This window comes from Agelaius phoeniceus, chromosome 3 (genome assembly GCF_051311805.1).
Source record: "Agelaius phoeniceus isolate bAgePho1 chromosome 3, bAgePho1.hap1, whole genome shotgun sequence".
In the NCBI taxonomy this organism is placed as follows: Eukaryota; Metazoa; Chordata; class Aves; order Passeriformes; family Icteridae; genus Agelaius; species Agelaius phoeniceus.
Window position 1 is genome coordinate 92,258,166 of NC_135267.1, and position 26,189 is coordinate 92,284,354.

At 39.7% G+C, this 26,189-nt stretch overlaps 1 protein-coding gene across 5 annotated transcripts in view; it reads right to left on the reverse strand.

The window, feature by feature from the left end:
* Positions 1-5,408: 5,408 nt before the first annotated feature.
* The window catches only part of EML4 (EMAP like 4), a 147,509-nt gene continuing 126,728 nt past the window's right edge, over positions 5,409-26,189 (reverse strand). For all 5 annotated transcript variants that reach the window (XM_077175850.1, XM_054630029.2, XM_077175849.1 and 2 more), the window contains 9 exons: positions 24,912-25,037; positions 24,666-24,797; positions 23,979-24,046; positions 19,940-20,028; positions 18,666-18,763; positions 14,575-14,662; positions 13,215-13,313; positions 8,737-8,867; positions 5,409-8,266 (listed from right to left, as the gene is read on the reverse strand). In XM_077175850.1, the coding sequence (XP_077031965.1) occupies positions 7,802-8,266; positions 8,737-8,867; positions 13,215-13,313; positions 14,575-14,662; positions 18,666-18,763; positions 19,940-20,028; positions 23,979-24,046; positions 24,666-24,797; positions 24,912-25,037 (1,296 nt within the window). In that variant the 3' untranslated portion in view covers positions 5,409-7,801. The remainder of the gene's footprint in view (positions 8,267-8,736; positions 8,868-13,214; positions 13,314-14,574; positions 14,663-18,665; positions 18,764-19,939; positions 20,029-23,978; positions 24,047-24,665; positions 24,798-24,911; positions 25,038-26,189) is intronic.

Here is a 26,189-nt window from a genome sequence, read left to right on the forward strand (position 1 = left end):
AAATTACTCTGAGCAGAAACTCCTTGAGAACTACTGGGAACAAACCTCCTGAAGGGCCTTTGAAAATGTGGAGGAAGAAGGCAAAACAAACAAATCAGGATAAGGGTGACAAAAGGGTCACATGTTGGGCTGATCAAAAACTTGCTTATTACTTTGCACACATGATACTCATTCCCTCTGTTCCACGGACATTCCATTCAATTTTACACATTTTACAGCAACGTGGCACATCAGATGTGCAGCAGGACCACGTGCACAGAGCACAGCACCCCCAGGCCAAGCTCTTTGCATACGCAGCCCCATGCAGATGAATCCAGCCTGAGACTCATAAGCCGATTCCCATGATTTCCAGCGAGGCAAGTTTTCAATTCAGCAAAAAGCTGGACTGTCAGCTAAGCCATTTATGGCAGCTCTCCCCATCTGCAGCCCTTCCCCCTGTGCACAAACCCTCTTTCTGTACATTGCTGCAGAGTTATGATCAGTTCCCACAGGGTGATTCTGGGGAGACAGTGCTTGCAGCGGGAGATATTATAATTGGCAATAATTCAGGACCCAAAAATGGGATACAGGCCATAGTTCCCCTTGATCTTTCCTTACAGCACAGCTAAGCCAGAATTTCTATCACGCTATCTGTGACATTAAAATCTCTGATGTTGGTCAGGCTCCAAAGTGATGGGGGGAACTTAAGAATAAACTTTCCAGTCAAACCTGCGTCAGTCTTTGTGTCAAAGTGTTCCTTCACTCATTTCCAGCCAAACAGATTTAAATCCGTGGAAGAATGAAGGAAAAAAAATAATATCAAAGCAGTAAATGAGAAGGCTGCATACCAAATCCTCTCCTTTCCCCCTCTGAGAAATTTAAGGATTGCAATATCCTGCATGCTGTGGATAAACTGCAAATACTCCAGGAGAAAGTCATCCAAGGAAGTGAAACTGCTGCAGGAACACCACCTGGGTTGGCAATGATGATGGCAAGGCTCACCAAAACACATGACCTTGTCAGCATTCCATGGAGTGGTGGGTGGAAGAGTCTGCACAGCCACCTCCTGCCACTCCCAAAGGGGTACAGAGGAGCCCATGGACACAGCCTTGGAGCCTCCATAAGGATACACAGCAGCCCATGGACACAGCCAGCCCTTGGAGCCTCCATAAGGATACACAGCAGCCCTTGGAGCCTCCATAAGGATACACAGCAGCCCATGGAGCCTCCATAAGGATACACAGCAGCCCATGGACACAGCCATCCCCTGGAGCCTCCATAAGGATACACAGCAGCCCATGGAGCCCCCATTAGGATACAGAGCAGCCCATGGACACAGCAATCCCCTGGAGCCTCCAAGTGCAGCATCAGCACAGGGAAGCACCACCTGGACACCTCTAGCCTTAGTCCAAAGCTTTTGAAGACATGACTCCTAGGCATGCTGAAGTTGTTCCCCTCTTTGCTGTTAGGGAGAACAACTCTGATTTAATTGCTGGAAATAACCTTGAGGTTGTCCTGTTCTTAAGAGAGAAAAAAACATTCTGAAATGTTATGTATAATTGAAAGAAAATCTATCAGAGCAAGAGGTCTACTCAGAGAAAAATGTTTCAGAGGTACACCCCTAGGAAGGCCACTGAGAGAGCAATTTGGAAGATAGCTATTCAAGCAGTTTGTTTTTGGTTTTGTCTTTTTCCCTAGAGAATTATTGAGTCTAATACAAAATACTCCAACATAAGCAGAATTTCTATGAACACCCCCACAAAATATAATGTAAGCATATCCATATGGTCCTGGCAAAGGGTGGAATGGACATCTGTCTTGAAAAATCCCTCATAGGTATGCTTTTTTGAAAGTTTAAAATGCTCCACATCTGTTTCCTTCCCAGCTGGCAGAAAACCCACGGAACTGCAGATCTCCTGATTTGTGAATCAATCTAAAAATGCATTACAACTTTTGACATAAGAAACCAGGCTTTGCATGCTCAATTGACATTTCATTTTCCCTTTGCCAAACTTGGGGTAAATGGGATCCTTTCAGAAGCCCTGTCTATACAACAGCCATTTCACATTAAACAGTCACGAAAAATCTCTGTTTAGCATTAGCACTGGAGGACACCTGTGTCTGGACAAGATGTTGCCTCTCCCTCTGCTCTCAATTCTGTGTTGTCTGGCTCTTCAAGTAAAAATTCCAATCAACACAATGCTCAAAACAAGGTTTTCCACAGAAATTCTGCCCAGGGTAGCAGCAGAGAAAAGAGAGTGCCCACCCATAGAGGGATGCTGCTCACACCCACTCTGGAGCAGAGGAAATGTAGCAAGAGCACTTTGGCATACAGGGAGTGGGCTGCTCTGTGCACACACACCACAGCTCTGTTTGCTCCCTCTGCTTTTGCTGTCACATGGAAAGCTTTTTGCCTGCTTTGCTAAAGCCAAAAGCTTTGGTTATAATTTTGTCTGTTTCTGGGGGTTTTTGGCTTGTTTTCCTGAGCTATGAGGTTAGCCCCGAGGCCTCCCTGATGTAGCAACAACACCAAGGTTTGCTCCAAGTTCCTTTTACTTAGGAAATATATAGTTTCATACGTTCCCAGTTCCATTGCCAGTGTCCCCCCAACACCAGAGACACTCATTGTCAGAGTACAAAATTCCAGGGATTTTTATACTTACATCCTAGATAGCATTTGAAGCTGTATCCATTGTCTGATGCACCCAGTTTATGACCTTCCTCTTCTGTGATTTTCCTGTATGCAGCTATAGGTGCACAGCAGAATGTGAACAGACTTAAAAAGGAAAAAAATTATTGCCAGTGCAAGGACTGATCTCTGATAGAGCTTTGGAGGGGGATAAAAAGGAACCAACAAGTGTGGTGGTTACCTGAGAGCAAAAATAATGTGACCCACACAGAGCTACACAGCAGAGGCTGCTGACAGGGGACAGATCTGCTGGAGATCACTTGGTTGGTGAGAGCTGGGAAGTGTCCAGAGGTCCCCGACTGAAAAGGATACTGGGCTGTAAAAATCATGAGGACATACATATCCCTTAAAGATGTAGGCTGTTGGTAGATTTTGGTTCCCTAGAAGAACTTTTTGGAAGAAAGCTGTTTTTTTAGAATAATTTGTTAAAAGTAAAATACAGCAAAAATCTCCATAAACTTCCTTTCTCAAACCCACCTTTTAACCAGCCAGTACATCCAACAGAAGTGAAAAGTTTTATAGACATTAGCACACGGACAAAAACTAGAAGAGGGAAATTTGGGGTGTGTGGTGGGGAACCAGCGTAGGAAACAGCTCTGGTAAAACCAGTTCCACCACTGCCCCTCCTCTCCCAATCCTCTTGCCTTACCATTCTGTTGGGAAGGCTTCTGTGCTCCTAAACCTTCTTAATTAACTGTGGAGTCACCCACATCTCCCTTTCAAGCCAGAAAAAAAAAAAAGGCCTAGAGCACCCACATCCATTATCCATTTGATGCTTGCATACGTGTATCTGCACACAAAGCCACCCCATGCGTGTTAAATACATTAAAATGTGTACACTGGCCAGGGTTCTAAAGGGTATAATCCCACTGTAAGCAGTTTTTCATTCTCAGTTGATTAAAGTATTAGTACACAAAACATCTGTCAGAAATAAAGATTAGGCAATGGGCTTGGACTTGTTCAGAAGGAAAGCAAATATGCAGCACAAATATCACTCAAGTAAAATCCACCTCATGTAATAGTAACCCTTCCACTGCCAGGAGCCCACATTTTATTAGCATGAGGCTGTGGAAATGAGAATTTTTTGGTTGGTTGGTTGGTTTGGTCATGCCTAAATTTCACAAGGACATTCTACTTACTTCATCCTGATTCAACTGAAATACTGCACTGAAGGAAACATTCACATCTTATGCAGTGAAGCACAAAGTAGAAAACACAGCATATTGTTCAGTGCAGACTAATCAATATAACAAACCAAATAAAATTTTTGTTCATTTTCACAGACAAAATCAGAACCATTGCTTTCTAGGAATGACTAAAAAAGTAAGCAGCTAGACCTTGAGATGCATCATGTGCAAAAATGAGTACTTGTTATTTATATAACAAATAATATATATATATATATATATATATATGTATGAGAATTCCAGCCAGATCAAACCAAAGAAAATCATCATTCACCACTACCCAGCCTGTTCCTCACCTATCCTGAAGCTTCCATGGGGAAAATAAAACCCCATATGGATATGTGATTATATTCACAAAACCCAGTATCACTTTATCTGATTCACCCATATGGATGCAGACTGCAAGAATCCACAAGCATGGCACTCCTTAACTTTCCAGTGTTTTACTACAAAGCCATACGAACATTTTAATACGGACTTTAAGTTTTCCATCCTGCAGTTATAGTTTTATGCCTTCAGGGGTGCTTCCACCCTGAACTTCATCTCCTCAGCACAAACACCATCACTGCAGCTCTGAACTGACAGCAGCTGCTGCTGTCCCAGGTGAGCAGAGTGGCCACTTGGGAGCCCTGTCCCACCGGCATCACTGAGGAGGACTCGAAGACCAGCTTCCCTGCTCTTCAGAAAGACTCCTGCCTTACTGGGAATCCCAGGAGAAGAGGCAGCAAAAGCCTTGAGCTGGAGAGGAAGGGAGCAGAGCATAGAAAAGCACAAACTCCACAGCTGCAGGTGTGCTGGGAACAGCACAGCATGACCTTGGGACATCTGCTTGTTGCTCATGGCAGAACATTCTCCTGGTGTCAGCATTCTCCTGACAATTTGGTGGAAAAGAAGAGTCAAGGTTTCCAGTCCCACTCAGGGTGGCAATGGTGGTGTTTGTTTGCTTTTCCTTTAAGTGAGGATAAACATGAGGTATTTGTTTATCTTGCAGGTTTCTTCCTTCTGTACCTCACCCTCCCCTTTTGTGAAGGGCAGAAACCAGATGCAAGACATGGAATGATTCAAAGCCTTTGAAAAGATGCAATCTCACACAAGGAATATGTTCAGCATATTGTGAACTTCTGCACCTGCAGCTGGAGAGAGACTATGAGGAATGGGGAAACATTGGGGTATTTAATACATCATAGCCAAAAATAAGTTTGTACTTCTCTCCTGACTTCCAGAAGAAAGCTTCTGGGCAGAACCCTGGAAGGAAGACTGCACTTTGCAGCAGGACAAAAATCTGTTTGTAACACTCTGCCACTCATCAATTGCCTACAGAAGGATAATGCCAGCTGTTCATGAAAAAGGGAAATGTCACAGAACTCATGAAACATAAACAAGAGCAATATTCAGATCTGACAATAGTATACATGATGCTGAGTTATTTTTAGACAGCCTGGGAGGTTATCAAAAAAGCACACATTGAGAAAGTTCTTTCAAAATCACAGACCCAGACACTGTGACTGTGATGACAGCATCCACTTTATGTACAGAAGGAACCAGAACAGATATGGAGAAAGACACTGCAATATTTTATTTTGATTATTTTATTTTTTTTAATCTTCAAAGTTTTCTGCCTCAAGACAGGAATGCATGATAGATAGAAATGGCTCAAACATCTTCACATGAAACACTCTTAATCATAATTCATTCACAATTATTTTTCTAAAACATCTACAGTTACATAATCCCATTTCCATCCATTATCACAGATTTAATTATTTGTTAAACAGTAGTTGCCAGCAATTGAAAGCTGTAAGGCTTTTTGCATATTAGTAGAGTCTTCTGAACTACACAAGAATATCACAACTCTAACTCTCACTTACATGGCAACCCCAGGTGACAGATGTTCCAAAGAGAAATGTGTTGCTTATGTGGAGTTCATAAAAATGACAGAGAGCTCTCTGTGCCTCGTTAGCTCTACTATCCCTTCTCCTTTACTAAGATTATTTTCTAAACCTACAGCATATTCCTCATTTGTAACCAAGAACTTTGATGAGCTGATGAACTTTACCTTCCACTGCTGCTATTTGGCAGATTTGCAAGTCAGGCATACTAGAGCTCTCCAGTGAAACTCTATGTACAGAGCACAGTTTAAACAGATGGGTTGCTTGGAATCCATATCTCCCTCCATCTGAAGGGAACTACTTTGAGGTTCTCTGGAACTGTTGTAAACAAGAGGATATTTTTTTTTCTATATATATATATGTGTGTATATATATATTTATATATTTTATATATAAATGTTCTAAATGTCCTTTGGGAGTCCATTTGTTTTTATCTTTCCAAATGATGACTAAATACCTGATCTGTAGCATTTCTCCTGAGAAGATACTAGAAAGGGAATGACAGTTTTGATGCACTTTGGAATGGCACAATCACGTAAACGTTTGCACAATTAAGACTTATGAACTCATCCAAAGTTTCTAAACATGATATTCTAACTAAGAACTAAAATACCAGCACAATGCAGCGAGTTAAAAAAAGAAAATTCTATGTAATCAAAATATAAACAAGTACATAGGAAATGGATATCTGCCAGTAAATCTATATCTTTTTTAAAGTAGGAAATGTATGCACTTAAGAAAAAAATGTAGCTATCTGACAAACTTTGTAAAAAAAAGTACTTTCCAAATGCATAACAAATGCCAAGATATCCCGTAACTGGCCAGGTATAGCCACATGAGAGCTGCATGGCTTACAGCAACCTGGGGAGGGGTGGGGTGCAAATAAAATCACAAAAACAATAGATCAGCAAGTCTAGGGAAAACAAAAAAAATCACATCATCATCATCATCATCTAAATTACTGTATGCTTATATCACAACTGCTAAAGGAGCCAGGGGAAAAAACAGAAAGTAGAGATCGCAGTTTAATGATTTTTAAGAATTAGCTCTAAAAATTCAGAAGAAAAATGTATCAACTTACTAATTCTAAGCACCAATTTAATAATTTAAGTTAACTGTATTTATATTTTTCATACTAGGGATGGAGCAAGTTCTGATTGAAGGCTTAAAGTTTAACTCTGGAGCCCATCTGACTTCTGTATTCTTGTCATGCTTCTTTTGCTGTTCACATCAAAGTCACTGTAAAAGATTCTCTCAAGTTTCCAACTCTCTAGGCAAGCAATTCTTTGAAGAGACAATTATGTCCTTTAGTTTAAGTCAACTTTCAGGTCATGAAAAGTGAAACATGCCAGTATTTGGTTAGTCTGCCAGTTAAGAGTCTGTGAAAATGGAACAGTCGACACTGTTTCTCGACAGGATTTGCCTTAGTACTAGCAGCACCCAGGGCAGACCAACTTTGAACACATCCAGACTCCATGAGGAATTAGTAGTGTTAGAAAATTGCATATGTGTTAGATCAAGAAGGCATTGCCATACATGTGGCATTGTTACATTATTTTTCCTCTATTTTTCTCAAGGAAAAACAAAGGAAAACAGCCCTACAAAGAGCTTTTTGGTTGGTTTTTTCATTCTGTTTGTCTTCGCACCTGGAAAAAGCAGCACAGTGCTTTCCCAGCTGGAACAGCTCAGCGCTTCCCATCAGCTCAGTTCTTCTAGAAAGCACTTCCACGTAGTTAAGGTGGTCTACTTCAGCTAATTCTCAGAGCTAACCTTTTTTCCAGTATGTATTTCATGCCACTTCCTGACAGCAATTTCAGAACTGAAATGGATCTATAGTAATGTCCACTACTAACTGCGACCAGATCTTGCTACAGACCATCAAGCCAGGCCCTTGGGATGGTTCCACACATTGAACTGAAGCTCAGACTAAAAATCTCACTGAAACTCAAAATCCGGAGTGGTCATGAATCTCAGCTACTCTTCCCTATTTGAACCCTCACCCTTGCAATGAAAGCACGCACACCACGGGGAAACAAGAACCACCTGAGGCGGGAGCACTAGGACAGCGGTGAGTTATCCTGCTGCTCCTCTGTGACCGTGGACTCGCTGTGCTCCTCGCTCAGCTCGTTGGAGGGCTCCTCGTAGCTGGGCTCGGCGGGGTCCAGGCTGCTGCCCTCGCTCTGCTCCTCGCTCTGCTCCTCGCTCTGCTCCGCACACTGCTCCAAGTTGCTCTCCAAGGAAGCTGGAGAGCTGCCAGTTACGCTTTCATTTTGGTTCATTTCGTTAAAAGGCTGGGGCAGGTGTGCCGGAGGCTGCACGGCGTTCTCACTGGCAGGGATGGGCACTTTGGTGGCACCGATATCCAGGACAATGTCATTTGGTGGCAGAGTTACCTTCTCCACCAGTTTCCACTGAATAATACTCATGTCTTTCCCTCCAGTTGAAATCAAGTGACCATCACTATGGGTGAAGCTGACGTTTGTCACATGACTACTGTGAGCGCTGTATTTGTGACTTGGGGCCTATTGAAAACAAGCAGAAAGAGAAATCACATGTTGGCTGGAAGAGCACATGATATGGAAATTTAAAACCACTAATATTTTTGCTTAGCCCTCCAAGAGAGATCTTAGTTCACAAAAGAGTAAGGAATTATATTTATATTAGATTTCCCACAATATTTCCTCTCTTCTTTGCAACTTGGAACAGAGTTAGATCTTTATAGAAAAAGTAATGGACCTCACTCTAAGGCCAGCAAACACAAAGCATCAAGTCTTGTCTCCAGAATTTAAGGACAACTATTGACACTTTTCCTTTAGGTATATTGTTTCCTATTTATACTGTCTTACACTTTCTATCTTATATGTAAAATTAATGGGGGTTCTTGGATATAAAAGAAGTATTTGCCTGCCAGGCTCCAAAACTACTATGCTGGAAGCAAGGAAAGCTTCAGGCAATGTAAACAAGCACATGGACTAGACTGGTCTAGACTTACCTTTGGCTTGGAACAGGGATACTGAAAGAGATGGACCTTACAAAAATCATCAGCCACTGCTATCACTTTTCGGTTATGGGATCTGACAAGGGCATTTATGTCTGTCCCATCGGATCCTTCAGGCCAAACTCCTAGGAAAGAGCACAGCAGATATTCAGCAATGGTGGTTTTGGAAACAAATCAACAGACAATTCATGAACAAAAATAAAATCTATAAAGCTGTGACAAAAGGCAAGATGAACTAAAGGTAAGACAGAAATTCAGCTGGAAAATGGAATGTGCATTACATTAAATGTCATTAATATTTTGCTAGTCTAATGCTTCTCCCCCCAACCTGTTGTTCCAAACCCTCAGTTTCAGCCAGGATAACATCTTGGGCTTAACATTTGTTTCCTGTTCAAAACCTCAGTCTTGTTTAAACCTTATCTTTAAATAAAGTTTGCTGCTAAACTGGTAACTCTTAATACTGTCATTCATGCACAGACATTTTAAAAGCAACAGTGATACTGAAGCACAAGGCAAACCCAGGTAGTGTACACTGTGGTCCTACTAGTTTCTTCTCTGGTTTCATTTGTTTGACTTCTTGTACCTTAGTGTTTGTGTAATTCAAAGAAGACAACTGATTGATGAAACTCTGTACATAAACCCAGCCTGTGCAAGTTTCATAGATGTAAATGCTGTGAAGTGCTTAAGTACAATTCAATATGGTTTTAAGTCAAAAGAATGACACAGATATGTCTAGACAAAAGAATAACAACATTTCCTAGATGAAAAACACTGATCAAATTTGGGATGGGGGAGACTCTAAACAAAATTATTTTAACAAAACATAAAGACATTACAGATTCCCATAATAAAACAGACAATTCACATCAGCATGAAAAGCTGAACAAAAGATAAACAAGGAATTATAAAATATGCCAAAGGTACCATGTTTTTAAAATCAGATTTGGGTTTCTGATTAGGTCTAGGAGTTAGTTGGAATTTTCCCCCTCAAATTTCATTCCCACTCTGAAAAACTCTGTATCCAACTGACCAAGAGGGCTATTGATTATCAGATATGAAAATATCTTCTTCCTCCCTTACAGTTGCGGATTTCAATTAAAAAAATGATGTGCTGTCTACTGTTTTATACAGCACAAAAAGCCGACTCAGATTTGCCTTATCTTCTTGTTTTTAAGCGAAATGGAAAAGAGCGTTTAACTTGAAAGCTGTTTTTCCCATTCTTCAGTGGGTGGAATAAGAACTTTATTTTCTCTGAAGAATAACAAAGGAAGCTTGTTAAACTTGTTACAATGCCAATAAGCTACATTGTAGGTAATTTGGTAAATAATGACATGAAGTGCAAAGGAAAGTATTCAGAAACATTTTAGTTTTCTCACATGAATGAAATTAAAGTGAAAAAATCTATACCATTTAAGAATTTTCAAGTAGTTCAACATGAATGAATTTTACCTTTCCTCATTCATTCTATATATGAAATACTGTTATCATGTGGGAGTAATAAATGCCTGAAATTTCAGCTACCACCTTAGGCAGGGTTTGACAAAGAACTATGCAATTTCCTCTTCTTTTTAATTTCCTCTTCTTTTTCATTTAAGATTAAAAGGAACTAATATTCAAGATTGAAGCTTTTATTAAACATCTTTTATGTTTGCCAAGTCTTTTAGCTGCTCCAAAGGTAAGGCTGCTTCGTCATAAGACAGCAGGATTTGCTTTTGCAAATAATGCATCAGGCAAGCATGAAAAAATCGAAGACATTAATATGGTTGAGTCTTGAATTCTTAAGATAACTGCAAAAATTCTTAATAACTGTAAAAATAACAAAACCCCCAAAGTAACAGGACTTTATATAAGGCACAACAGCAGCACTTCACATCAATTTTAACAAATTCTGCTCGACAGCAGTAAGCCTCTCAAAAGAATCTGTTCAGGCAAAACTGTGGGAAATGTGCAGCAAAGCCCAGAGTGACTTCAAGAGTTCGGGGTGCAGAGTGATGACACTGCTGAGCCAACAGTAACAGCACTGCCAAAGGAAGTGATGCTGTTCTCATCCACACCACACATTTCCATCCTCCTCCTCCTCCTGCTGACAGCACTGTGATGCCTGACCCTATGGCACACTACCTACAGAGCTGAACTGTAAAACACACTCCCAAAGCCCAAATCCCACAAACTTAACCCTCTCTCCTAAGCATCAGTGAGCAGCCCCTGGCTTGCTTGGATCCCTGAGCCAGCTGACCCTTGGGTCAAAGCCAGATTAGCAAATATCTGATACGTTGGCTTAGCTGCACTGTCTGATTTAATGGGAAAATACTTGCCTTTGTTTGAGGTCAAACCATAACTTTAAGATTCTGCAAAGGGTGTCAGACTAGCAGACAGTATAAAATTAGAGCATGATGAGTCTTGGCTAGGAAGTTTAAATATATTCTGTTGTGCTCTGGAACACCATCACATTATCTGCTTTATCTATATCATGCCCAGGTTCTCTGGCACAATGAAGATTTTGAGAGTAGTTGAAACTAAATAAACTTAATTCAGAGTGGATGAAGTTTGTATTAATCCAAAAGAAAATGCAGACAGGATCAGGAGACTTATCCACTTCCAAAACCAGTAAGTAAAATGGTTTCTCAAAACAGTGGTTATGGGAGCTGCTCCTGCCCAGCTTGGCCCCGGTCACTAATAACAGCTTCTATCTAACAGCTGTCAAAAAGACAAAGCCAGTGGTCCAGATGTGAAATCAAACTCTCTCTGCACTCCCACATCCCACCTCCTTAGGTCAGGAGTAAAGGACACTTCTGGGAAAGCCCTGGGATTCAGAGAGCTGCTGCCCTAATTCTGTCTGCTCTACTACCAAATGTAGTGGTAAAATTCAGTAGTAACACAGTCTGCTACCTCCATGTTTCTGGTAGATTTAAGTACTCTGCAAAAAATGTAAAATGTTTCAGCTCCAAGCCTATTCTACATGGAAAATGTAGTCCTTACAAAGTGTTCTCCTTGTTCCTGGTGAAATATTAGCATCAGAGTTTTGCTTTTCACTTTCTGGCCTCTCCTGAATCTTCTGATACTGTTTTAAAAAAGGTTTTTGTGCTGCACTATCATTGCAGTCACAGTAGCAAAGTGAGCGAGGAAATGACTGCTGTGGTCCAATTCCCTGTTAGCCCAGGCTTACATGATCAGAGCATCAGGAGAAGCTTCTACTTCACTGAGACAGACTGAATAAAAAACACCTGCAAATACACAGTCTGGTTCACAGTTCTCAGCCAAATGGAAGCCAATATTTTCATCCAACTAGCAATAAGCAACAATATTTAGCTCCAGAAAGAGCATGCTCCTTTTTATTTCTATTAAATACCAAGCTCCAAAGAAATCAGAAATCAATTAGCTTCCTTCTCTGACCCCTTTATTTTTCCTATTTTGTCTCAGATCTTTGGTATCCAAAAAGGAATTCATGCCTGGTTATTAAGCACCAAATGCCCCCCACCCAACCAATATGCCACACAAGTGTGTCAGTGTTAGCCCTCACACCAACCTCAATCCTTTGAGGCTACCTGCTTGTCAAGCACATGACAGCCCTTAAATACACATGAGATGTGTCAGAAGCTACAGAAAGGACTCACACTTCACTGATTTTCTTCTATCCTGCATGTAAACTGGTATTCAAAGTTGACTTCCTAGCAGCTATGAAGAGAAGATATGTAGATCTAATCCTCACCTCTAAAGAATTTGCTGATTTATTTGCTTTTGTTATTTCAACCAGAACAGAAGGAGGTGCCTGATCTCAGTGGTGGAAGAGAGATGTTCCCAACCCTGGTCCCAGAACTTCACTGGGACGCTGAACCTTACTTTTATACCCCTCACAGAGGGGCTCCTCATTTATGGCCAACAGAGCTGCCTACAGAAAAAGCAACTTGAACTGTTTTGCCACAGTCTAAAATGGTACTATTAAAAGCAGATCTGTCAGATTTTTAAAATTGGTTTTGTACATTTTAAAAATAAACTAGTAGGTAGAAATCTGTTCATGCTTTAAAGCATTTTTATTCTTTACAAACAGAGTATTATTACTCACCTTTGGCTACAGGTATCAAAGTGCTGTCATAATTTTCATTTATGAACTATAACCTACACTTGTAACACTCTTGTTCCTGTCCCAAAACAAGGTAAACAAAGGAGAATGCACATGTGCCATATGAGCACTTTAAAATATAAGCCTGTTGATTCAATGCCTCCTTAATTGGTGGCCTGAAATTATAGTGGGAGAGTCAAAGCCCCTACTTCAAGAACTAAATAGAAATAATTGTACATTGTCTATAGGACACTTGGTGCACTTTAGCACAGACAACTACTGTGGTCAGTCACTTTGGGGTGTGATCTCAGCACCATCCCTTAATAATCATTAACAGTGTACTTTCAATGAGAAATGGAAGCAAACAAAAACACAGTGTTAGTAGCTTAGAAGCAAGTTAAAGAGTGCTTACCAAACACTTGGAAGCCTAGCACACAAGTGTATGTTGTCCAATCTATATCCTTACAGTCAGAACGATTCCTGATTAGCTTACAGCCACTTGGAATGTCCCCTGTAAAAAAAAAAGTGAATGATGAGTTATGCAATGCAAAATTTTATTTCCATAGGTGCTCTTTGAAGAGATGCTAATGCAGTAAATAAATGCACTTTAAATCCAATCTGGAATTAAATTGTAGAGGCAAAGACAGACCAGCACCTTTATAAAATTCCAGATACTTGAAGCTTGGTTTTTATGAGTCACATTTACTTCTCATTTCCCTCTTCTGATAGCATAACCTCAAAACCACTTCCCTGCAACTTGAGTACCCTGCTACTAACTCTACAAAATGCTTTAATGTAGTCTGTAATAGAATAATTTCTTCTTCCTACTAGCTCCACTGATGTGCTAGAATTCAGTAAATCATTCAGGAAGCTGTGTTTTTAAAACAGAGAGCAACTACTGCCAGAGAAGCCTCAGACTGCATGACAACTTTTAACTAGAAAAGGAAAGACTGTCTTGCAATACACCAAGCCAGTAATAATGGGTCACAGTTCTTTTCTTCCCTACACATGAAATTGTAAGCACCAACACTTCCTTTTGACAGACTGCACTATCTAGATTTGAAACTTAACTTGTGATAGGCAGAAAAAACATGTTAAAGTGACAAACATTTAAACTGTTGGTAATTCTTGCCTGTAAAGGGAAAAAACCAACAATCCTCTTGGACCCAGTTAAAGCCATAGGAAGACAGGAATAAAAAACCCCAATTTAAAACAAAAATTATATGCACTACTGAAATTGAACTTCTGGCATAACCACTATGTGTTACATTCATGTTTTCACATATTAAAAAAAGACAAACACAAAAACATTATCACCACTAACTCATTAAAGTAGCATTACTGCTTTTCTTAGTTTTCACCACCAGCAGCCAAGATAATGTTTCAAACAAGAAACCCCAGGAGAGAACTGTGGCACCGGCCCACTGATTTTATTCCCCCAAAATAACTGGTATTGTTGACACTAATTAGACAACTGTATATATTATTTTCAATCTACAGAACTTTTGGCCAACATCAAGTCGTAGAGCCACTTGTTCTGTAAATTCTACACTGTTAAACTGATTTATGACCTTGTAAAGAAGTAAGCTATATTTGGCATTGCCATTAGGTAACACACAGCTCTGAATAACATCAAGATATCAGGTTACACAAGTTCAAATCAGTCCCTTTGTCAGTAAGCATTTTGTACAGTCCTGATCAAACACACTTTTCTAAATAATCTGACAGCTAATACATATTTCTGTTTCCAGTGTATTTAATTTCATACTTACAGTATAGTATTTCATAGTCTCCTGAGTTGGACATTATATACTTGTTGTCTGGGGACCAGTCAAGGTGTGTAATATAGCTGGAATGTCCCTGAAGAAGAATGCAGTAACACCAGTGTGAAACAACTGATTTTAATTGAAAGTGAAGCAGAAGTTGCACCCACAGATGGGAGAGCTAACAGCCAATTAAAAAAAAAAACCAACAAAAAAAACCCCAAAAAACAAAAACCTTCCCACGTGCCCCAGGTCGGCTGCAGTTCACTTGTGTGCCTTTAGAGGCTCCTTAGTCCCATTGCCACACTCCCCAACAGCTAAACAAACACAGGCTGGGCATCGTGCCTCTCCAGCTGTCCCTTGTAAAGCCTGGCCCTCTTGGACTCCAGAATGATTTACTCCTAGAAGGCATGATGCTGAAATATGGATGAGCCCCAGTTTATACTGGAATTAGGAACATACACATTGCTACTGATTGGGAAAAGCAAGTAACTTGCACAGGATCAGTTTTAGATCCTAACAAAAAAGTGACAGATAGGATTTCTTTATTTCTCTATCCATTTACAATAATCTCCATTACATGCACACTCATGCAAATAACCCTTGCTCATCCTAAAAACTTAGGATACCTTGGTTAACAACCACCATGCAGAAGCGCAGGATCATGGACTGGTGTAACAAGAATACACTTCTAAGCTTGTTGAAAGGGTCTGCTGTGCTTTGTGCACTGCACCATGTTAGCACCAGCTTTGAAAGGTGCACTGGGTCACCTTTATTAACAATCAAAACCCTTTGGTCTAGTTGCTTAGTAATCACCATTAAGAGCACACTGAGGGTTAAGGACCTGGCTTTGGTTTTGAGGAAGAAGACCAGGAAGATCTTTGAGGAAGATGCTGCAGGACAGAGTATTTTTTCTGTGCACAAACTTCTTTTGAGGAAACTAAGAGTAATAATAACAGTAATAATAAAGCTATGAAAGGTTCCAGAGAAGCCACAAATTTATCTAAGGTAGGAATCATGGGCAGGAAATTAATAAAAGTGACATCAATGTCACTCTTCCACCCTTCTATTTGTTCTTAGTGCTCCTTTTCCCCTTGTAAGACCATCTATTTTCTCCCTTTCAAAGTCATTCTGCCAGGAAACAAACTGCCACATTCTTGACTGACAGATGTCAATCCATGTCCCTCCCTCAGTGGGCATTATGAACAAGATGTCCCAAAGCCCCCAGAGGGTCTCTTGGCACATCCTGCAGCAGCCACACCAGGGCCATCCCAAAGCTCTGCACTGGCTGCTGTACCACCCACCACACCAGCTTCTTCCACAGAGAACTCTAAGAGATCCTGATTGCTTCCAGAATAACATGTAGAAATACACCCATGTCCCATCTCCCTGTTCCCAGGTCCTTTGTGAGAGACTGCAAAAACATTTAGGAGAAAAGTTGGCCTTTATGATTTGTTTACTTATGCAGGAGTCTCTGCCTCAAGCAGAGGAACTGTGTATTGACATAACTGCTTTGCAGTCATGGGTGAGACATATGATACTGACATGCAAACCTGGTACTAAAAAAAAAGGGCACAATTGGCTACGATTTTTTTCTCCCTCCCTTCTTTTCCAAGTCTTCCAATTTGCAATCGAACTCCAACATGGAAAAGAATCGGTCAGTCATTTACAAAATCCTGACAGACATTTGGCAGCTGTTAAAATTCCTGGGGTTGGTGGGGGGGAGGGAACAAAGCAATTGGCCAGGGGGCTCCAGGCTGCAAAATCCCTTCAGGCAAGTGATCACCAAATGACGAACTGGAGCACAACATTGTTATCATATTTGCAATAGGAGGATCCCGTTTTCTATTAAAATCTTTCTTTTGTAGCTGGCCACCAATAAGGCAACATTTTACTCTCTCCTTCTCTGTACCTTTATATACAATGAATGATTCATATTACTACCAGCTACGAAAACTATCTGACTAAATGGAAACTCCTTCCTCCATTGGCAGTGTTTATCTGTTTCAGACTTCAAGGTTCAAAATGCCCACAGCCTCTAGGACAGGCACACTAATCACTTCAGTGTACCAAATACTTCAGAGTGGCTGTCTGTGTGGCTTTCACCCCACAGCCCTCTGAGTAAATGCCCAGCACTGACTCCTGTTTTGCTAAGGTGTCTCTGATGTAAGGCAAACGGAGACAGCAGCAGCTACCCGGGAATTGCTGACACGCTGGAAGCTCAGCCCCAGCCCACACCTTCACACTGCTGACTGCATAGCTGGAGCCCTCAAAAAACAGCTGCACTAGTCAAAATGGTTGCTTTGGCTCATCTGAGGTTCTGATCACAGCCAACACTATCCCTTGCTGTGGAAACAGACCCACAGGTCTAGAGACTTGCCTCTCTAGCAGCAGCAGAACGCCTGGCTGTGACTGAGAGGGGATTTAAACCTAACAGCAGGCATACAGCCCTTATGAACCAGCTAATTCTGGTTCAGTAGATAAAATCCTTCTGAAAGAATTCAAATAATGTATTCAAGCTGGAAGAAACAACCAGAAGTTAACTACCAGGAGGACTGAGTCATACTATTTGGAGGTCACCCGTGAGGCTACCGAATGACAGAATGCCAGAAGGATGCAGTGCCAGGAGAGTGCTCCGGGTCCTGAGCATGCCTGGGTGTCTCCCTGCTTAGCATCAAGCTGGTATGGGCCTGGCAGGGAGCACAGGGGAGGCACAGGGCAAGTGAAATTGGATCTGCAGCCTCACAGCGAGCTCTGGCCGACAGCTCCACATCGCTGCCTTCTGCACCGGCTGGGAGGGGCAGGGAGCTCAGCCCCGACACAAACCGTGCTGCTGATTTGGTATTCTACATGCAGTCACTCACACTGAATGGAAAAGCAGAACAGAAGTCTGCTTTGAAGCTTTGACACTTCTGCCTGGGTGTAACAATGCTCAATTCTCCCACACCAATTTTTACAAACCTCTTTCCTGCCTAGGCAGCTGGATAGAGGGACATCCAGATGTTGGATTAAATTGCAATATGCTGTCTCCACATACATAATGCATAGAAATAAATGATCTTAAATATCTTCAAAGAGCTCACAAAGGCCTTGAAATATGTAGAAAACTAAATATTATGTATGTTAGGATTAGCCATCTCTGAGTGATTTTATACTCTATGGTTAAAAAATAAGTGTTGAGGTGAGATGCTGTACTAAGGTGCAGACATCCACTGCCATCTCCACCAGCTCCACTGGGGCCCTGCTCTGAGCTCCCTGTGGGCTCTGCAGGGATGGGGCAAACCCAGTGCTGCTGCCTGCCCTGGCAGCCCTGTACCCCCACCACAGCTGCACACAGGCTGCTCTGACCCCAGTGCACACACATGTGTGTGTCACATTTCAAAGGTGAAACTATTCTTATGACATAATTTGCAAATCTCATTAAGTTTCACTTGTTCTTAATGTAAATATTTTCACTAACCTTGAAAGATAGCTGAAGTTAAGGCCAGAATATTATATAACTAAACACTAACAGAAAAATAGTCTGTTTTTCAGCACTGGGACAACCTCATCCACAGTAACAATAAGAACAGGCTCCACTATCCATGCTACATTTATATCTATTTACCCTCAAGTTCAAATTTTGTAATAACAGTTACAACTGAAAACAGTGTATATTTTCAGCCCCCGAGACTACACATTCTAATGGAATTACACTACCCTAATATTATGTTGGTTCAAGAAGTACTTCACCAATAGCAGGAAAAAATCTCCAAACAAATGTAATATTTTCCTTGAACAAGTTTCAGTGTATAGGTACAAGGCATTTCTCTATCTTACTGCTAATTTCCCATTTCAGAGAAAGAAAGCAATAATCTGATAAATAAGTCATATCTGCTGCAAAAGTGATCACTGCACACTAAGAGATGCAGTAGCCATGAGAGACTGAAGTTTAAAATCAACCAAATGCTGAAAAAACACTATAAAACATATAACCAAAAGAGAAAAACACGAATCTGGAGAGAGTTTCACTGCTTAACATCTAAATGTATGTATAACATCAAAATGCATGTACAAGATGTAATAATCATGTAATTGATTATTCATGCTCCAAAACTTACAGTGCATTTTCCATATCTGCTATACTTTCTTCCATTTTCTGTTACTACATAGAGGTAAATAAAGTTGTCGTGGGATCCAACTGCAAGTAAGGTGCCATCTGCAACACAGAATATTTGATATAAATAAATAGAATGTTTGTTTTGTGAATTTTAATTATTTCAGGTTTATTGCTAAGACAATAGTCTCAGTTAAACTACTCCATATGAATTGTACTGAAGGATTTATAACAGTTTACACTATGTTTCTTTTCAGCTGTATCTGTTTACTTTGTGGCTATGTTTTTTGGACAAGTTCATTCACTTCTGCTTTTTTTAGAATAAGTGTTCAATGGACAGGATATAAACCCTCAGACTGCACCAGATTTGTGAAAGCTGTTGACAGCAGGCAGACTTGAGTTTTATGCACCACAAAAATGCAGAAGAGTATTTAGTCTACGGATAGCTAAACTTTGGAGGTGAGGACTGCAAATAAATCAACACTAAACATACAAAGACGTGGAATTTTCAAAAATTATGGGCATTATTCTGTCTTGTCTCCCTTCAAAAAAATATATGTGGACAAGAGCTGCCACAAATCACAATCAAACACCACTAAGTGTCAATGAATATCAGTGATTTAAAATAAATTACTGTGCTTGGCACATGTGGCAGCATCAGAGGAACATTTTGCTCACTGACATTGCATGTGAGCCGAAAGCAAACAAAAAAAAAAGATTTACAAGCGTGTTCTTCCATCCTGTTTTAACAGAGAGGAGTCAGCCTCTGACTATTTGTCATATCATGTCTGAAGAGGAGACTCAACACTGGTTTGGACTCCATGAAACCCCAGAGTAAATAAACACTTCACAAACAGCTCTGACTTCCAGACAGACACGAGCTTAGTTTTACAGGCTTGCATTAATGAACTTGAAAACTAACTAAAAAGGATATTAAAATATCACTGAAATATTAAGAAATATTTTACAGACTTTTCTGTTAACCTGTCAACTATTTGTGAACTCTTTTTGGAGGACCAAAGCTAGCATTTATTATGACAGCACAGTTGAACATGAAGAAAAGAGTAATAAGGTGATAGTGATGTTTGCACTTACAAAATTCCAGGAATTAGTACACACAAACAAATCTGTAAGCAGATCCCCAGTTACACATTAAGCATTTGAAACAATTTTTTCAAAGCTGTGCCTTTTCTAATGTCTGGGGACTAGTTTTAACACCATTCAACAGAACATCCATCTGGTTTATCAGAATTATTCTGACTGTCCAAGTCTGCCTACCTACTGAGTAGCGCATCACTGAAAGCTGTTCGTTGCCATCAGTGTGTATTGAAACCAGATCCCTCGTTTCTGCATCCAAAACAAACCACCTAGAGAGAGGAGAATTCCAGTAAGCATCACTTCCACTACACAAAAGAACAAGTAAAAGAGCCATAACTGCTGCCTGCCTTCATCATCTTATGGTAGCCCCTCTAGGGCAGCATAGAGCACATCTGTTTTTAATGGAACACTTTTCTGGTTCACAAAGCAAGACAAGTTTCAGTGAACAATATATGAAAGATTCTAAATACCATTTAATTTTTTTCCCCTTTCCTGAACACTGTAATAATCACCAAAACATCTACTGGACAACAAACATGCTACCAAACAGAAAATAAGACTGCATCATTATTAAGCCTTAAGCTGAATTTCATTCTACTTCCCTATTTTGGAGATAAGTTTTGAGATAAAAACTGATCTTTCTATTTTTATAAAACAAAGTTAAAAAAAAAAGAAATAGCAGATGTAAGTGGAAAACATTTCTGTACTCATTGCAAACACAAATTCTATTCTAGCTTGGTATTTTTCTCTCAATCCTTTTCATTTCTATGAATAATTTTATTGAAGAAAGAAGGAATAACCAACCATTCACTAGAATTGATGGTTCATAAACTACCACTTTATTTTATATTTCTTGTTTGGATGATTTATAGCTAAGGTAATTAATTCCATTTTTTATTCTTTAACAATAACTTTTAACTTGCAGTTTATTATTTATGAGGCACATGTGAGATGCTTACAAAAACTCACTGGCACACAGACCAAAATGGCCACTGACAGCAAGATGTGCAATATGTGCAGAAACTGAGCATTTTGCAATGGCTCTGATGCCCACCCAACTCCTAAATACACTGAACATTAGCAAGACAGAGACAATGACCATTTAAAAAAATATGTATTCATACCCACAGATCATGAAAACAGAAGGTGTCAATATGGCTTAATACATTGGAGCTGTACTCAGAATTTAACTTCTTTGCTCCAAACTTCTGCTCTCGCAGCCATGAACATATGCCACATAGGCACATATGAACCATGAACATATGCCACAGGTAGGCTTCTATCCCTAATGATAAAATGTGTGGAACAATGTGGAAATGAACAAGGGAATTCCAGCCTCTGTCTCAAAGTGAACTCAGTGGAACATTGCTAAACCTGGGACCATTTATTCCCCAGCAAAGGTGTAAAATGAACCCCAGGAACAATATCACACATTGCTTTCCATGGGTGGGGATGAGATTCCAGCTCATGCTCATCCAGGGTCCAACAGCTAGGCATCTAGAAAGCAGCCTGGTCCCAATGGCTTAAGCCAGCTTGTGGTTAGAGAGCCACATGAAAGAAATCAAATAAAATACACATAGAAAACCCCCAACCCACATGGCATGGACTGCGAAAAAACCTGTTTGCAAGACAGACAGAACCAGTGGAAAACAGGTAATGTTCACCTGATTGGCCTCTATTGCCTGATTTATTTCCTTGTGGCTCTGCCTTACACTAACCTTGCCCTTCGGCCTTCAGTTTTCTTACCAATATTAGCATTTTTCTTAGAATCTTGTTAGTCTTTTTTTTCCACAGCACCTTTGATTATTCATATGCTTAGTACTCAAGATATTCTACATGATTAGTCACAGAAAGATCTAATTCCCTGCAAACAGTACCACTGGAAGCATGGCAAAAGGATCTGAAAAGTGCCTCAAAAAAAACTTTTTTAGTTTTCCAGCTGTGCTTTTTCAGCAAGCAGCAGGATCCACAGAAAGAATTAGTACTGCCAAACAACTGATGAGCAGGTCCACAGCAGGTATTTATGGAAGTGGAAGCAAAACCTACAGTAGACCCTGTACAGACAGCCCAAAAGGGGAAATGATACTGGAATATTTATCATGGAAAGTGATATGTGAAAAACCCAGCAAAAGCATGATGTTTGACCTGATAAAAAACACACCACTGTAAAACAACAGACAAGAATAGAGAAAAAGGGACAAAAGTCAGTTTTCTTTTGGTATCTCAACTTTAACCAACAAACCCAGCTTTCTTAGTGCTCCATTACTTGTCCCTGTCTTACTCACCTCTGTGCTGAAAGCTGAGCAGCACTAGAACAGAGACACTCAAGGTTTGGGTTTACTGAGTTCTAAACAGATTAGTCTCATTTAATATTTGCTTTAAGATTTTTAGGCTATTAATCAAATTATTAAAATATTTGTTATGGGTTTGAGATTATTTTTTCTTTTGTTAATCGAGATATATGATACAGCCCTCATTCCTTGGGAAATAACTCCCTTGGACCAGATTTTCTGGCACAGAAAGCACTGCATGATGCTGCTGCATAGGCAGTAATTTTAAAACTGTTTTGTTTATCTTGACTCAACTCCATTTATTTCTCATCCACTTATACACTTACCAGATCTCATTTCAACTCAGTTTCATTTGTATATCTCTAACCCATCATTGAACTATACAATTTCAGAATGCACTAAAATATAATGGTGAAAATATAACTGCTTAAAAACTCTTTTTACTGAAGGCAAAAAAAAAAAAAACAACCCAAAAAACTCCAAGGCCATCATCATAAACTTCTTGAACGCAGTATAAACTCATTGCCTCAAGTAAATTAAAAATAAGAATTTAAACTGAATGTGCCAAACTTAAAGCATAACACTAAATGCTCCAGGAGAGTGAAAAAAAAAAAGTCAACCAAAAGCAAGTAACAGACCGAATGCTTTGGCCATGCAACGTGCCTTGACTGTGCTTTAAGAGAAGTTCAAAAACATCTAAAAACTCTGAAGAAACAGCCTGACATTGTTTTGCTTTTACCCATTTAAAGTACTCTTAGGCCTGTATATTCTGCTGTGTTTAATGAAGACAGAAACATTCATTCAACTTAATGTTTATAATTTTAAGATGGAAAGGTTCAACGTGGTAATCAAATACACAAGAGCTCAGCAAGGTTTTTACTAGAAGGTAAACTTGGTTTTGTAGCCTGATATTACACCTAATGAATTTAGTGCAGACTGCATCTTCATCTTGGAGGAAACTCTCTAAAAATATTTAGCATTTCATTTTTCAGGAAACTTTAAGGGTGTTGCACATGCTCAGCAGTTTCTAAAAACCAAACTTCAAATGGTCTTTAGGCATGAGGTTAGGTAAAAAAAAATTCTAGCTGGCAAATTAAACACACAAAAATATTCACAATTTTCTTACATGCACCAGGCATTATTTTATCATCAAGTTATCAACCATGAGTATAAGTGAAACACAGAACAAAAATGCTAGTAGATTTAATATCTGCTCCTCTCACCTTTCTAAAGCTATGAACAACCAGTTTTTTCTTTTAATTGGTACATTGGTACTCCCTTCCTGGGAGATGATGCCAAGCCAGAGTCTGACTATAAAATAATGTAACTTTTTTCTTCCACTGTAAGAAGCCCAAGTCAAAAAGACTCAGTTTGAGCTCTGACAGCTTGCAAGGCATGATGACTTCAGGAAGAATAGGAACAGTTCAGTATCACTTCAGTGCAGCAGTGTGCCTTGCTGAACTCTGTCTTACACAAAAATCAAAATACAAGTCTGTTCACTTGCCTATCCATCTCAGTTTAAAAGGTTGCAAGTGTGTTTGATTTGGGAAGGACAAAGATCTGTACTGTACCTGTCTTAAAAAGAAATGTAACGTGCACATAACATCAAAATATGTAATACTCGGAACAGACAATAAGGAGTGCTCATAGAAATCTCTGCAAAAAATTAGTTTAAAAAAAAATCAAGATTTGGACTTTCATTTAACATTTCATGTTAAAAAGACCAAACCAGCCTAACAACAACCAAACAATGCCTCTCTCTCTCTCTAAGACATATAAGATGCTCTGCCTCCTTTTGCCATGCTTCTTAGGCTCCATAACCTCAAGTAAAAAGAATAAAAAGCAAATGAACTCCAATGAAAAGGTGCACTGTGTAAAGTGTCTCCTTTGCACCTTCTGTCATCACAGCTCAGCTGGAAGGCGTTTACCTGCCCGAGTGGGTTCCTATGGCGACCACTGCTCCGCTGGGATGGAAATCCGCACAGTGCCCGGGTTCCTGCACGGGAGGCACAGACACGTCACTGCCCCGGCTGCATCCCCAGGGCACAACACCTCTCCTTGCACCAAGGCTGTCCTAAAAGTCTCTGCTGAGCTGACACAGGAAAAACCAACCCCTTAGCAGCATGCTAACCCTCAGACAGCTCTGCTCTCAGAGTAACAGTGACACGCACTGCAAGAACACCTTGAGAAAGGTGTTACACAGAAAGGCAGACATTTCTCTGTAAAAAATGATTTTGCTTGGATATTAGCAGAGAACTAGCCAAACTACAAAATGAATGACAGTAAGGAAAGGACATCTAAAGCCAAACCTTCACAACTGTATGATACCCTCTTCAGACTGTTTGAATAACAGGGAAAAAAATAAACTGTAACAAGAATAAAGGACTAAGACTTATTCAATTGGCTTGTCAAAATGACATCAAGCAATGGTAACCAGATTACATGTTACATAATGTATGATGAACCTTGCCAAGTTTATCAAAGCTTCAGATAGCTGTTTTTAAAAGCATAACTGCAGGATTTTTGCTTGCAATCAGGTGGGACAAGAGTGTTTCAGAGATTAAATGCTTTTTCCTATTTTCTAGCTTTATATTTAAATTAAGGGGTAGACATACATCTAGCAGCCTGGTCCATTCCAGTGTGTGGTCCACAGAGTTCCACATACAAACTTGCCTATCTTGGGCACATGTTAAAAATAAGTCTTTGAAAGGATGAGATGCCAGTCCCCAAAGTTCATCTGTATGTCCCTAGAAAGAAACCACATGTGATTTAACAGTTAATAAAATTAAAATTCTTAAAATAACACACCAGAAAATCTTTACATTTTTGGGTTATACATGAAAAAAACAAGTTATGCTCACCTGTACCTCTACTACGAAACCATCATTAAATGTTCCCCTCAAAACAAAGTTTCGCGAAGTACCCACTAAAAACTGATCAGCTTTTCCTTCTGCTACTGCTCTGATTGTTCCATACTGGTCAGGAACCTGGGAAAAGAAACATCTGTCAAACCACATCAGGCATCCTGACAGGTCACAAATAGAGCACAGGGACAGTATCAGAACTGGAGTTCTCCCAGTAAAAAGGAACAATCCAATTATTATTACCTCAACCAGGGCTTGACCTGAAACCTCCCTAGTTCTTTTTTTTCTTGTATGTCTGTACTGAACATTTGTTCAGTACAGACATACAAGATCTTATTCTGAGACAATCACAGTTATATCATTTTAATAACCAGAAATAAGTAGAAAAAAATTTACTTATTAAATTAAATAGCTTTTAAGTGTCAAATTCACTAAACAAATGCAGTCCGCAGCCTTACAACTCATCTTATAAGGAAAGGGATAATATGCAGTTACTATTTACTTTCCAAAACAGGTTTTGAAAACCAAGAAAAATCTTGTAGCACACCGTAAATGCTTCCTGATTTTCTTAATGTTTCCTGATGAGCCTAAAGTAAATGTTCATATGCCTTATGTTAGCAATGATTCTGAATTTTAATGACTGTTTATTGCAGGCTTGAATTCTAAGGCACTGCTTTTTTTTACAGTGTGCAATTGTTTGTTTTCTAAATTATTTCATTTGAGAAAATACACTAATATTAAGTGATAACAGAAGATAGAAAAATCAATCTGTCAGGATTCTGGTAATGTAAAAATTAGCTTTAACAAAATATAATTAACAAAAGGAAAACAGAGACACTGGTAAGAATAAAGTATGTTACTTAAGCCTAAGAATTGTATATCATAGTCAGTGGTTACCTTCACTGCCATGTTTTCTAGATGTCAGTATAAGACTCAAGGCAGTAACAAATCCTAGATTAAACTTACATAAGTGCTAAGAAAAAAATGTTACTACAAACAGACAATGGGTAAGTGGAGTAAACCAGGGTTTAAAGAACTGTTTAAGTAGAACACATTATTTCAAGATAAGGGAAAACCCAAGTTTTTAAAATCCAAAATACATGACCTTTTTCAATTCATTCCCACTGACCTAGCACTGCCATATTGCCAAATCACAAAAAACGGACATATTCACTGAACACTGGGTTAAGGCTAAATTTAAAAGACATTCCTCATCACAGCTTATTAATTATTACAGAATTCCAGTATGCATTCTATCCCATGTTTACCTTATGT